The sequence below is a fragment of the Equus przewalskii genome, chromosome 14 (genome assembly GCF_037783145.1).
Source record: "Equus przewalskii isolate Varuska chromosome 14, EquPr2, whole genome shotgun sequence".
Taxonomy (NCBI): domain Eukaryota; kingdom Metazoa; phylum Chordata; class Mammalia; order Perissodactyla; family Equidae; genus Equus; species Equus przewalskii.
In genome coordinates, this window is record NC_091844.1 from 24,073,876 (window position 1) to 24,088,682 (window position 14,807).

A 14,807-nucleotide genomic window follows, 5' to 3' on the forward strand; every position below is an offset into this window, starting at 1 on the left:
CTGAGGAGGCAATCAGAGATCACTTAAGGAAGTATGGTCAGAGAGAGAGCACACAGAGAGCCCTTTGTTCTGCCTCTTGTCTTTTCCTGTGTCTAATCCCCTAGGAATCTTGATGTTCGTGACATCTGTCCCCTTCTAAAGTTCTAGAAAAGTATTGGAATGTGTACAGCCTACTCCCTCTGAGATTTCCCAGGACAGCCCTTGCTGAGTCTCAGAGTTGCAGTGTTGTCTGAGCACTGGCATCCTCCTAAAACCTTCCCCCAAATGTGTGAGGTAAAACCCCTGCCATGAGTCTCTCCTACTCTTGCTGCCACTTACCTGTGTTGCAGGGGTCAGTGAAGGTTGGTCAAGTCAGAAAACACTGGGCTTTTATAAGGGATCGGGGAGGGGGGGCACTGAAATGAATTACAGGGGTGTGGAGGAAGATCAGGGGGCATGGGGATGGGCTTGGCGTTGGTTCCAGGAGATTCCCAGCACTGGGATAGACTCTTCCTGGCAAAGGCTGGGAATTGCCCTGGGACTGCTTCCTGCTGGTTAACAGGCCAGCACTTTCTCAGGAACAGGTGAACTTTTCCTTTACCCAGCCTTGCCCAGGTAACTTGTTCTGAAAAACGTACTGGAATGAAGGCAGCCCTGTGGCACAAATTCTGATGGTTCATAGTTCATTAAGTAATGTGGAACTGGAAAGAAAGGGAAAGGATTCAAAGTGTAATTTTTGAGCCATCTACCAAGAACTCACTCCTGTAGGCATATATTTATACATTTCTTTGAACCTTGTGTTTTAAGACTAAATAAAAACATATGAAGAAATAAAAATTGAGTGGGAATAGGAAACGGAATAGTCGTGAGGACAAAGCTTTGTTTGAGGAAAAACAAACAGTGGAAAACAAAGTAAGGAGCAGTGGTTCAGAGCTGCTGCTTCAAGGTTGAAGCAAGGTGCGAAGGACACATGGAATAATCTCGTAAGTCCATAGGCAAGGCGGGATGGGAAGGCACAGCAGATAAATAGGCTTGTGTTCCAGCCACCTCTTTGGGAAGACAGAATAGTTCCTCAGCTCAGGTCAAGTCTGAGCTGGCAATTTGCTTCTTCAGAGTGGCATTCTCCGATTGTGTTCTGCAGGCCATGGGGGCCTTCAAGACCCTTGTAGGGGGACCGTTCAGTTTTAATTTTCATAATTATATTAATATGTTGCTTGTATTTTTCACCTTGTTGACGCTTGTGCTGATGGGGCTAAAGCAAAGGTGGTTAAGAGTTCTGGTGCCTTCACATTAGTTGAGGCAGTGACATCCACCTGTATTCTTCAGATGCTTATACTTGCAGCAAACAAAACAGAAATTTTCACTTAAAAATGTGCTTGATAGACTTGGTGAAACAGTAAAGATAATTAATTATCGTTAATCTCAACCCTGCAATGCATTTGTTTTAATATTCACTATGACAATGGGAAGTCTACACGCTAAAGTATAATGGTTGTCTTAAGGAAAAGATTCTGTAACAGAGTTTAAGCTACAGTTTTCATTGAACACACTTCTTATGTGAAAAATGGACTGACAGACAAACCTATTATTCACATCAGGGTTTATTGTTGACATTTTTTCAACAATGATCAAAGTAATTTAGTAAATAAATATTTAAAATCTACTGTTTTAATATCTACTATTGGAAATATGAATAACCCATATGAACAAAAATTCTTTGTTGTTCTCTGTAATTTTTTAATTGAGTATTTTTGACATATTATATTAATTTCCGATGTACAACATAATGATTTGACATTTATATACATCACGAAGTGATCACTACTGCACTTCTAGTTACCATCGTCTCCATACAAAGTTAAAAAGTTTTCTCTTGTGATGAGACTTTCAATATCTACCCTGTTAGCAACTTTCAAATGTGCAATGCAATATTCTTGACCATAGTCAACATGTTGTGCATTACATCACCGTGACACATTTATTTTGTAACTGGAAGGTTTTTATTTTTTTGTATTAAGGAAACATTGATTTATGATAGTTTGTAAATTTCAGGTGTACATCATTATATCTTGATTTCTGTGTAGACTAGATTATGTTCACCACTCAAAGACTAATTACCATCCATCACAGCACGCCGGTGCCCTATTACTGCTTTTGCCCTCCTCCTTCCCCGTTTCCCTTCTGGTAACTACCAATCTAATCTTTGTATCTCTGTGTTTGTGCATTGTTGTTGTTGCATATATCTTCCATTTATGAGTGAATCATATGGTATTTGACTTTCTCCCTCTGACTTATTTTGCTTAGCATAATACCCTCAAAGTCTATCTGTGTTCTTGCAAATTTCATCTTTTTATGGCTGAATAGTATTCCATTTTGGATATATATACCACATCTTCTTTATCCATTCATTCATTCATTGGCACTTAGGTTGTTTCCAAGTCTTGGCTATTGTGATTAATTCTGCAATGAGCACAGGGGTGAAAGTATCTTTTGCATTTATGTTTTCATGTTCTTTGGATAAATACTCAGAGAGGAAATAGCTGGATCATATGGTAGTTCTTAATTTTTTGAGGAATCTCTATACTGTTTTCCATGGTGGCGGCACCAGTTTACATTCCCACTTGCAGTGTAGGATGGTTCCCTTTTCTCCACATCCTGTCCAACACTTGTTATTTCTTGTCTTCTCAATTATAGCCATTTTGATGGGCATGAAGTGATGTCACATTGTAGTGTTGATTTATATTTCTCTAATGATTAGTGATGTTGAACATCTTTTCACGTGCCTATTGACTATCTCTATATCTTTTTTGGAAAAATGTCTGTTCAGATCCTTTGTCCATTTCTTAATTGGGTTGTTTGCTTTCTTGTTGTTGAGTTGTATGGGTTTTTTGTATATTTGGGTATTAATGCCTTATCAGATACATGGTCTGCAAATATCTTTTTCCAATTGTTATGTTGTCTTTTAATTTTGTTGATGGCTCCCTGTGCTATGTAGATGCTTTTTAGTTTGATGTAGTCCTATTTGTTTATTTTTCCCCCTTGCCTGGTGAGACGTGGTATTCAAAAACATACTACTAAGACTGACGTCAAAGAGTGCACTGACTATATTTTCTTGTAGAAGTTCTATGGTTTCAGGTCTTACATTCAAGTCTTTAATCCATTTTGAGTTAATTTTTGTGTATGGTATAACACAGTGATCTATTTTAATTCTTTTCATGGCGCTGTCCAGTTTTCCCAGCAACATTTATAACAGAGACTTTCCTTTCTACAATGAGTGTTTTTGGCTCCCTTGTCAAAAATTAGCTGTCCATAGATGTGAGGATTTATTTCTGGGCTCTTGATTCTGTTCCATTGATCTGTGGGTCTGTTTTTGTGCCAGTACCATGCTGCTTTGATTACTATGGCTTTGTAGTAATTTTAAAGTCACAGATTGTGATGCCTCCAGCTTTGTTCTTTTGTCTCAGCATTTCTTTGGCTGTTTGGGGTCTTTTGCTGTTCCATACAAATTTTATGATTCTTTTTTCTATTTCTGTGAAAAATTTCATTTTGACGTTGATAGGGATTGCATCAAGTCTGTACATTACTGTAGGAAGTATAGACGTTTTAACTATGTTAATTCTTCCAATCCGTGAGCAAGGAATATTTTTACATGTCTTTGTGTCTTCTTCTATTTCTTTCAACAGTTTTTTATAGTGTTCAATGTGCAGTTCTATCACCTCTTTGGTTAAACCTATTCTTAGATATTTTATTCTTTTTGTTGTGATTGTAAATGGGATTGCATTCTTGATTTGTCTTTCTGTCATTTCTTTGCTAGTGTATAGAAATGCAACTGATTTTTGTATGTTGACTTTGTATCCTGCAACTTTACTATATTCGCTTATTATTTCTAGTAGTTTTTTGATGGATTCTTTAGGGTCTTCTATATGTAAAATTATGTCATCCACAAGTAGTGACAGTTTTATTTCTTCCTTTCCAATTTGAATCCCTTTTATTCCTTTTGCTTGTCTAATTGCTCTGGCTAGGACATCCAGTTAAACAAGAATGGTAAAAGTGGGCAAGCTTGTCTTATTCCTGTTCTTGAAGGACAAGCTTTCAGTTTTTCACTACTGAGTGTGATATTAGCTATGGATTTTTCATATATACCTTTTACAATGTTAGTAATGATGTTAGTAATAATGACCTTAGTAATAATGATGTTAGTAATATAACATTAGTAATAATGTTATAATGAAGGTACTTTCCTTCTATATCCATTTTATTCGTAGTTTTGTAAAATCAGAAATAGATGCTGTCTTGTTGAATGTTTTCTCTGCATGTACTGAGATTATCATGTGATTTTTATCCCTCATTTTGTTAATGTGGAATATAACATTAATTGATTTGTGGATGTTTAACCATCCCTGCATCCCTGGAATGAATCCCACTTCATCATGGTGTATGATCTTTTTAATGTACTGTTGTATTTGATGTTCTAGTATTTTGTTGAGCATTTTTGCATCGATGTTCATCAGGGATATTGACCTGTAGTTTTCCTTCTTTGTGTTGTCACTTTCTGGTTTTGGTATCAGGGTAATGTTGGCCTCATAGAATGAGTTAGGAAGCTTTCTCTCCTCTTCAATTTTTTGGAAGATTTTGAGAATGACAGGTATTAAGTTTTGTTTAAATACTTGGTAGAATTCACTGGGGAAGCCATCTGTTCCTGGACTTTAGTTTTTTGGGAGGTTTTTGATTACCATTTCAATCTCCTTACTAGTGATCAATCTATTCAGATTCTTTATTTTTTCTTGATTCAGTTTTGGAAGGTGGTATGATTCTAAGAATGTATCCATTTCTTCTAGATTATCCAATTTGTTGCCGTATAGCTTTTCGTAGTATTCTCTTATAATCTTTGCATTTCTGAGGTATCCATTGTAATTTATCCTCTTTTGTTTTTGTTTATTTGAGCCTTCTCTCTCTCTTTTTTTTTTTTTTTGGTGAGTCTAGACAGAGTTTTGTCAGTTCTGTTTATCTTTTCAAAGAATCAGTTCTTAGTCTCATTAATTTTTTTCAATTGTTTTTAGGTCTCCATCTTGTTTGTTTCTGCTCTGACTTTCTTTCTTCTACTGATTTTGGGCTTTGTTTGTTCATCTTTTTTCTAGTTCCTTTAAGTGCATTGTTAGATTGTTTATTTGAGATTTTTCTTGTTTCTTGAGGTAGGCCTGTGTTATAAAACACTTCCATCTTATTACTGCATTTTCTCTATCCCATAAATTCTATGTCATATTTTCATTTGTCTTCAGGTATTTTTTGATTTCTCCTTCGATTTCTTCACCGATGAATCATTGTTCAGTAGCATTTTGTTTAATCTCACATATCTGTGGCTTTTCTGACTTTCTTCATGTAGTTGATTTCTGGTTTCATACTGTTGTGCTCAGAAAAGATACTTAGTATTATTTCAATCTTCTTAAATTTATTGAGACTTGTCTTGTCGCCTAATATGTGCTCTATCCTGGAGAATGTTCCTTGTGCATTCAAAAAGAATGTGTATTCCATAGTGTTTGGTTGGAATGTTCTGTGTATGTCTACTAAGTCCATCTGGTCTGATGTTTCATTTAAGGCCAATGTTTCCATATTGACCTTCTGTTTGGATGATCTATCTATTGATGTAAGTGGTGTGTTAAAGTCCCCTGCTATATTGGGTTGCAGTCTATTTCTCCTTTTATGTCTGTTAATAAGTGCTTTATATATTTAGGTGTCCTATGTTGGGTAAGTAGATATTTACAGGTGCTATAGCCTCTTGTTGGATTGTTCCCTTTATCATTATGGAGTGCCCTTCTTTGTCTCCCGTTACAGTTTTTGTTTTAAAGTCTATTTTTTTCTGATATAAGTGTTGCTACACCAGCTTTTCTATTGTTGCCATTTGCATGGAGTATCTTTTTCCATCCCTTCACTTTCAGTTTGTGAGTGTCTTTAGGTCTTAAGCGTGTCTCATATATGTAGCATATACATGGATCTTTTTTTGAAATCCATTCAGCCATCTTCTGTCTTCTGACGGGAGCCTTTAGTTCATCGACATTGAAAGTAGCTACTGATGGCATGTCCTTACTGCCATTTTGTTACTTTTTTTTCTGGGTGTTTTAGCAGTTCTTTTCCGCTCTTTTTTTCTTTTCTTGCTCTCTTCCCTTGCAATTTTATGGCTTTCTTTAGTATTATGTTTGGGTTCCTTTCTCTTTATTTTTTGTGTATTTATTTTAGGTTTCTGGTTTGTGATTACCATGAGGTTCATATATAATAACCTATTTCTATAGCAATCTATATTAATTTGATGGTCTCTTAAGTTTGACCTCTTTCTAAAAGTCCTGCACTTTTACTGCCTTTCCCCCAAATTTTAAGTTTTTGATTTCATATTTAACCTCTTTGTGTGTGTGTGTGTGTATCCCTTAACCTCTTATCATGGAGATAGATATTTTTAGTACTTTTGTCTTTTGACCTTCCTACTAGCTTTAGGAGGTGACATTTACCACGTATTTGCCTGTAGCAGTGATTATTTTTCTTTGATAATTTTCTGACTCCTATTTGTTATCTTTTTTTTTTCTACTTAAACAAGTCCCTTTAACATTTATTGTCAGGCCAGTTTAGTGGTGATAAACTCTTGTAGTTTTTGCTTGGTTGGCTCTCTGTAGCACATAGCAGTTGTAGGCTCTCTCAGGAGTACGGATAGGTGGAGCTGGCCCCAGCTGTGGAAGTGCACAATGATTTCAGGTGTTGAAAGGCAGGACCGATCCCTATGTGGCTGTTTGAGAGGCCAACAGGACAAGTCAGCTGCGGCCAACATGCCCTACTACCCACAGGCCCACCCACCCCAGTAATACAGGCACGTATGCATGCATGCCACCTGGATTCAAGGCAGACTCACTCCCCCAATGCAGAGGTCCCTCAGACTATGACTATCTGGGCCCACAAGTGCACCACAGGCTTGATAGTGGGCAGGGCCAGTTCCTGGGGTAGACTGCCTGCCCTGACTGGGCTCAACTAAATTGGTGTTCTAGGGGCAGCGCAAACCCCAGGACTAACATGGGTAGAAGACAGAATCCAATGGCGGCTGCCAGCATCTTTGTTAACATGACTGAATTAGGGCAAAATAACAACTGTTGCTAGCGTCTCACATCTCTGGAATTTTGTACCTCTTGATGTCCTTTACCCATTTCAACACTCACCCAAGCCCAGTCTCCCATGGCAACTACCAATCTTTTCTGTGTATCTATGAGTTTGGATTTGTTTTACTTGTTGGTTTGTTTTGTTTTTTAGACTCCACATACAAGTGAAGTCATATGGTATTTGTCTTCTCTGACTTATTCCACTTAGCATAATATACTCAAGGTCCATCCATGTTGTCACAAATGGCAAGATTTCATTCTTTTCTATGGCTGAATAGCATTTCGTTGCGTATAAATATATGCCAATTATTTTTAATCCGGTCATTCATTTATGGACATTTAGGTGGTTTCCATGTCTTGGTTAATGCAAATAATGCTTCAGTGAACGTAGTGGTGCATATGGCTTTTCAAATTAGTGTTTTTGTTGTCTTCAGAGAACTACCCAGTGGTATCGCTCAACCATATAGTCATTCTCTTTTTAATTTTTCAAGGAACCTCCATATTGTTCTCCATAGTGTCTGCACCAATCGACGTTTCCACCAGCAGTGCACTGAAGAGGGTTCATTTTTCTCCACATCCTCACCAACACTTGCTATTTTTTGTCTCTTTAATAGTAACCATTCTGACAGGTGTGAGATGCTAGCTCATTGTGGTGATATTAAGAAAATCTTGAAAATCTTACTATAACTGTTAAAGAAATTTAATCTACATTTAAAATCTTCTCACAAAGAAGACTTTATGTTAACAGATTTTTTGCAAGAGTTCTACCCCACTACCAAGAAACATAGATTTCCAATCTTATACAAACTTTTTTAGAGAATAAAGAGCAAATGCTCCCTAACTCTGACAGATAATAATACAAAAACATTCTGTATCGAAAGAACTGATGTGCTTATAGTTAAGTTTCAGATGCAATTGGTGATCCCCACCTCTGAAGATAAGCAGCCTATCTTGGAAAGGTTACAGAAGCCTTGCCAAACATCAGTTAAGAAAGAAGGCATTGTCTATTCATCCCCGATATTCATTTCAGAATGTAGAGGTCCACGTGTAGTATCACCAAATTTGGCATATGTGCAATATCTGTCTACTTGAGCAAAGATGTATTATTTGGCATATACTTATACTAAGAAAGTTTTTGCTGTTTATCTGGAATTCAAATTTAGCTAGGAGTCCTGTATTTTACCTGGCAACCCTACCATTGGAGCAATGCTGAGTTGCTCTAGGCCCATAGAAAAGATTTTGGCTGAAGTCTCATCCTCTAGATGAGGGAATAGACCAAGTGCTCTATTCTCACAACAGATGTGAGGTTGGGAGGGTGATGGCAGTGAGGTGGTGAGTCATATGATGGTCTAAAATATTTAGATGCATTGAAAATGATGCCCTTCATCACTCATGTCAGTGGTGCTTTTCAAAGAAATCATCATTTATTCAATTTTTCAGTCATTCAAGACATACTAATAGAAATCTGGCCAGATGTTAAGTCTGCCCAACTCCAGTCAAGATTGAGGCCAGAATATGTTTCCAGAACACAGGAGAGAAAACCCATTGGGGCCCTTTCTTGCAAATACTCAGCAAAGTGATTCCGTTCCACTCCTCTAAAGACAGGGCCTGCCCTAACGTGTGACCCAAGAAATAGTGCTGTTTCTCAAACTGATTGTTGCCTAGTCTATGGTGAGGTAGGGTGAGAAATCGAGAGGAAGATTTTAGAAAATTTTGTAGCTATTGGACAGATTTGCTTGGTTTCGGGAATTCAATATTTTAAAAATGGTCTTATAATACATATATTTTGGTTTTGTATTTCACTTACAGTAACTCTTTTTTAAAAAACGACTTTAATTTCCAGAATAGTCTTAGACGTACAGAATTACTGCAATGGTAATACAGGGCCTTACCATACAACCCACACCCAGTTTCCTTATTATTAACATCTGACATTAGTATAGTACTTGTGACAATTAGTGAGACATGTTGATACATTAGTATTAGTTAAAAGTCATATTCAGTTCAAATTGCCTTGGTTTTTACCTCATGTCCTTTAGGCTTTCCTTGTTCTTTGATGACGTTGATATCTTTGAAGAAAACTGGTAGGTATTTTGTATAATACACTTTTATTGGAATTTGTCTGATATTTCATTCTCACAATGAGACTGGGGTTATATATTTTGGGGAGGAAGATCACAGAGGTAAAGTGCCCTTCTCATACTGCTTCAAAGGTACCTCCCATCAAAAAGACTCATCACGGTTGCTGTTAGCCTGGATACCTGGCTAATGTAGTGATTGTCAGCTTTCTCCACTATCAAGTTAATCGTTTCTCTCCCCCTTCCACACTTTACTCTTGGGAAGAGTCACTATAGATGGTTCACACTTAGAGTGTAAGCAATTATGCTCCCCCTCCATGAAAATGGAAGAGATCCGTAAGTTATTTGGGATTTTTCTGCACAGGAGATTGGTCTTTTCTTATTAATTAAACATAAATATTAATTAATGCACACAAATATATATTAATTAATTGGATCAATATTGACTCATGACTGTTTGCATTAAACTCTGGGTGATAATCCAATACTACTTTATTGAATTGCACAAATACTTCCAACTCTGACCACTGGGAGCTCTTTCCATGGGCTCCCATGTCAAATTGACACAACCCTAACAGTATGTTTTTCTTTTTATATTCACTTCTTTACCTTCTGGCACTATCAGGTGCTTCAGGCTTATTTGATATCTTTACCGCCCATTCTTATATTCAACCATTTCTTTAAGAAGCTCTTGTTTCTTTTATTGCAGAATTTAATGAAAACCAAGATCTGGCATCAGAGATAAACCCACAAATATTGGATATTCTGTTCCATTTTTTCCCCAGCTTTAGTGAAGGACAATTTCTGTACAAAAAACTGCACATAATTAATGTATACAATTTAGTGAGTTTGTGCACTGCATACACTTGTGTTACAATCACCACAACCAAGGTAATAAATATAAACATTACTACTGAAAGTTTTCTCATGCCTCTTTTATTGTTAGGGTTTGTCTGTGCGTGTGTGTGCGACAACAGCACATAACATGAGATATACCTTCTTAACAAATATTTAAGTGCACAATACCATACGTATTGTTAACTATAGATATTATGTTGTACCACAGATTCCGGAAGACTTTTCTTCATCTGTTGAGATGATGATGCACTTCTTTCCTTTATTCCATTAATGCGGTGATCACCTTGATTGATTTGTATGTGTTGAAACATCCTTGTACCCCAGGGATAAATCCCACTGGCTATGGAGTACGATGCATTTAATGTTCTGCTGACTTCAGTTTGCTAGTCTTCCGTTGAGGATCTTTGCATTTGTGTACATTAGGGATATTGACTGTAGTTTTTCTCTTCTTATGGTGTCTTTACTTGGATAGAAATCAAAATGGTTATGTTCTCTTCAGCACAAGAATCTGGTGGAGTTCCAGAAGGTAAAACCCCTGAAAGCATGAAGACTTCCCTAAGTTGGCAGCCTCCAGGAGTTTCTCACTCTGAAAACCAATCCATGCTCAGAGTAGAGGCACTTGTTTAAATTAGCATTTGATATTTCTAACAATTTATGATTCTAGCAGCTCCTGATCCAGGTAAGCAGAAATGAGAAGGGCTCTACATATTTACCATGGTAGACATCAGGCTGATTACCCCAAGGAAATTTGTTGATTCTCCAATTGTTGAGTTTTTCTCTTGTTTTAAGAAAGAGAGTGACAGCTTCCAGTGCTCTACATGTAACCACTGTAACTGGGAGTGCAAGTCATTCTTTTCTTACTACATTGTATAGAAGTAACATTCCATGGTAGATTGCAAACTGAGGGAAAGAAAACTCCTTCACAGCAAATGATTTCAGAAGTGTTGTTCTAAATAACGTTAGACTGCAATAAGGCTGCTTGGGTCACACTATCAGGGGGAATGTGTAGGAGAGTGGGTGAGAGCCCAATGTCTTCTCCGTATGCAGTGTAACTCCTATGGGAACAGGGCCTGTCTGTTCATCACAAATGCCCTGGTGGGAATAGACACTCGGTCATTTTCCCAAGGGTCTGCATGAAACTGAACCAAGGCAAGACCTAGATTTTCTCGCACACCCACTTCTTCCTCAGAGTCTTGCTATGAGACTGCAGTACAAAAGCACACAAGCATGCAAAAAATTTTTTTTTATTGCTCTCTGAAAACCTAGGCCATGGACCACACAAAAAAGCCTGACATGAGGCTGAGGAGGAGGGAAGTTCAGAATGAGGGAAGTTCAGAATGTTGGCTGAGTGGAGAAAATACTCTATCCTGGGTGGGTCTTCACACTCGTCCAATATCCATGATAGCTGCATACCAGACTCAGGCAGTTGAATCTCAGCTCTCCTAGGCCCTGAACTTGCAGACATAGGGCAAGTACGAATCACAGTTATAATCTTTCCATTTCAGATATCCTGGAGAGACAAGAGAACTAAAGTGAATGGGACTGGTGGAGCTGGTGAAGCCAAGGGGGGTGCTCTCAGACTCTGGCCTAGGATCCAGAGCCTCTATCTCCTCTTGGCCAGAATCCCACTCCAGGGAAAGGAGATTCAAAGAGAGTTGAGAGGAGAGAAGACAAAGATGGGGAAAGGCAAGCCAACATTGCATATCCTAGCTGAGGAGCATTCCCTGAAATTCAAGCTTAGAAATGGGGGATGAGAGGATGGAAAAGACCGGGCACGAGGTAGCTCCTCTGTCTCTTACCTGTGCTTCGTGACACGCTCCCGCAGTAGCCAGGGTTTGAGACAGTGGCGGGACTTTTCTCCCAAGCACGGTAATGCATAAGATCAGTACTACTCCACTCCCATCCACCTGCATCAGGCTGATAGCCCTATGGAGTAGAGGGTGGCAACAGGGGAGGTTGAATGGTCATTTGAGTTCTCATTGCATCATCCCCTCAACTGGAACACTTGATCCCTTCCCCCAAATTGTGACAGTTGGTCTGTGCCTCCAGGTGCTGCCCCAGAGTTTCCTCTGGGAAGCTCCCACTAATCCCTCCTCCTACTGGGAATTCCCAAAGCCAAAATAACACAGACGGATGGAAACACTCAGAGTAACATGCTACTGGTGGAACAACAATTGGGGGTACATTTGTGTTTGCCCTCTGATACTCAACGACAATGTCTGTTCTTTAGGAGCAAAATGCCTTGTATCTTCACTTAGGATTCCCTAAGCACAGTATATGTAATATTCAGGGAGACTCAGAGAATGAATGACAAGACCTCATGCACGAATTGTGTACAAAACCTGCCCAAAGGCAGATTAACTGCAGCTGGAGACTGGGGCCATCCACAGAACTCAGCTACTCAGCTTTCTTCGAGGTTCTCCCTTTCCCCTGAAAAGACCACTGGATATCTAAGCTCCCAGGCTCTCTAGGGTATTTCCTGGGCAGGTATATGGGCCAAGGAGCAGACCTGGATGGCCACAGCAGCTTGAGAGGGAACAAGAGGAGAAAAAGTAATCGCACCTGTGTGGGGTCATTGAGCCCAATCCAGACATATGAGTAGGAGTGGGCAGAGTTCTTGACCAGTGAGGCCACGAAGGATGCTTCAACTGCACTGAGGATGGACACAAGGTGTCCCGAGGGCCGCTTCTGGCAGTCCATCTGTGTGAGGAAGAGAGACACTGAGGAGCAGCTTGAGATGTCACTGGGGAAGGGGCCGGCAGAGATAGGTGAGAAGCACTGTGTTTGCAAAAGATGAGGGTGCTCATTCTCTCTTTCAGGAAACTCTGTAGAATGGAAGCCACACGGGAACCCTGTCTCTAGTGCACTTCCCCCTATAACTGCTACCCGCAAATTCAGCTACTCACATCTGCATCCATCCAAGATTTTGCTGTCAGAAAAAAGGCATAGCAGTAGGAGCCATAGGCTTTGGAGCCTTTGGGACAGTTGATCCCTGAAGCGAGCGCGCCCTGCGGGGAGTCTTCACCTGGGATGGAAGGAAATAAAGGCGAGGGATGCAGAGAAATGGAGAGTGGGGATTAGTTTTAGGAGGCGACTCTGGGGAATACCTATGAGGCCAGTGTTTGGGGAAGTGACACCATACTCCTGACTACCTCTCACTGTTGCTACCACTTTCAGGATCCTGGATCTTGAACCAGCCTCATTAAATGAGGAATCATCTCTTTTCTTTTATCCTTCTCCCATATTCAAAATTTCACCTCTTCCTCAGCTCTGGGCTGACTGTGCCTACAGTTAGCTCTCCATTCATTCTACCTCCCCATATCTCATTACTGACCCCTCATGCTTTCCCTCTTCAACCTACCAACATAAATAAGAGTCCATTGAGAAAATGGGAAATCATCTCACTCCAGTGTAAACGGACCACTGGAGTGCCTCTGCCGCTAGTTACCCCGAAGGAAGGAGTGAGGATGGAGAAACTGTAGGCGGTTCATTTTGTGGGGATATACCTCACCGTGACCACGTTTGTCACACAGGAGCCTTCCTCCTCTTTGCCCTGAGCACTCACAGGAAACCCAGTGCAAGAAGCAGAATAATCTCACCTTGGACCTGAGAAAGGAGCATCAGGCAGGAGAGCAGCACCCAGGATACGCTGCAGAGGGCCATGGGAGGAGCCATCTTGTGTGTAACTTCAGGAAGCAATCAGAGATCACTTAAGCAAGTATGGTCAGAGAGAGAGCACACAGAGAGCCCTTTGTTCTGCCTCTTGTCTTTTGTTGTGTCTAATCCCCTAGGAATATTGATGTTGGTGACATCCTTCCCTTTTAAAGTTCTGGAAAAGTGTTAGAATGTGTGCAGCCTACTCCCTCTGAGATTTCCCAGGACAGCCCTTGCTGAGTCTCAGAGTTGCAGTGTTGTCTGAGCACTGGCATCCTCCTAAAACCTTCCCCCAAATGTGTGAGGTAAAACCCCTGCCACAAGTCTCTCCTACTCTTGCTGCCACTTACCTGTGTTGCAGGGGTCAGTGAAGGTTGGTCAAGTCAGAAAACACTGGGCTTTTATAAGGGATCTGAGGGAGGGGCACTGAAATGAATTACAGGGGTGTGGAGCCAGATCAGGGGGCATGGGGATGGGCTTGGCGTTGGTTCCAGGAGATTCCCAGCACTGGGATAGACTCTTCCTGGCAAAGGCTGGGAATTGCCCTGGTACTACTTCCTGCTGATTAGCGGGCCAGCACTTTCTCAGGAACAGGTGAACTTCTCCTTTACCCAGCCTTGCCCAGGTAACTTGTTCTGAAAAACGTACTGGAATGAAGGCAGCCCTGTGGCACAAATTCTGATGTTTCATAGTTCGTTAAGTAATGTGGCACTGGAAAGGAAGGGAAAGGATTCAGTGTAATTTTTGAGCCATCTACCAAGAACTCACTCCTGTAGGCGTATATTCATACATTTCTTTGAACCTTGTGTTTTAAGACTAAATAAAAACATATGAAGAAATAAAAATTGAGTGGGAATAGGAAACGGAATAGTGGTGAGGACAAAGCTTTGAGGGAAAACAAACAGTGGAAAACAAAGTAAGGAGCAGTGGTTCAGAGCTGCTGCTTCAAGATTGCAGCAAGGTGTGAAGGACACATGGAATAATCTCGTAAGTCCATAGGCAAGGCAGGATGGGAAGGCACAGCAGATAAATAGGCTTGTGTTCCAGCCACCTCTTTGGGAAGACAGAATAGTTCCTCAGCTCAGGTCAAGTCTGAGCTGGC

The 14,807-nt window shown here is 40.0% G+C and overlaps 1 protein-coding gene across 1 annotated transcript; it reads right to left on the reverse strand.

Moving 5' to 3' along the window:
* Positions 1–11,279: 11,279 nt before the first annotated feature.
* Positions 11,280–14,085, reverse strand: LOC103563788 (regenerating islet-derived protein 3-gamma-like). Its single transcript, XM_008539237.2, has 6 exons — positions 14,056–14,085; positions 13,651–13,737; positions 12,958–13,076; positions 12,614–12,751; positions 11,851–11,977; positions 11,280–11,561 (listed from the first exon to the last, which is right to left on the reverse strand). Exons 2-6 carry the CDS (start codon positions 13,724–13,726, stop codon positions 11,494–11,496), a joined length of 528 nt encoding a protein of 175 aa, XP_008537459.1. The 5' UTR covers positions 13,727–13,737; positions 14,056–14,085; the 3' UTR covers positions 11,280–11,493.
* Positions 14,086–14,807: the final 722 nt, after the last annotated feature.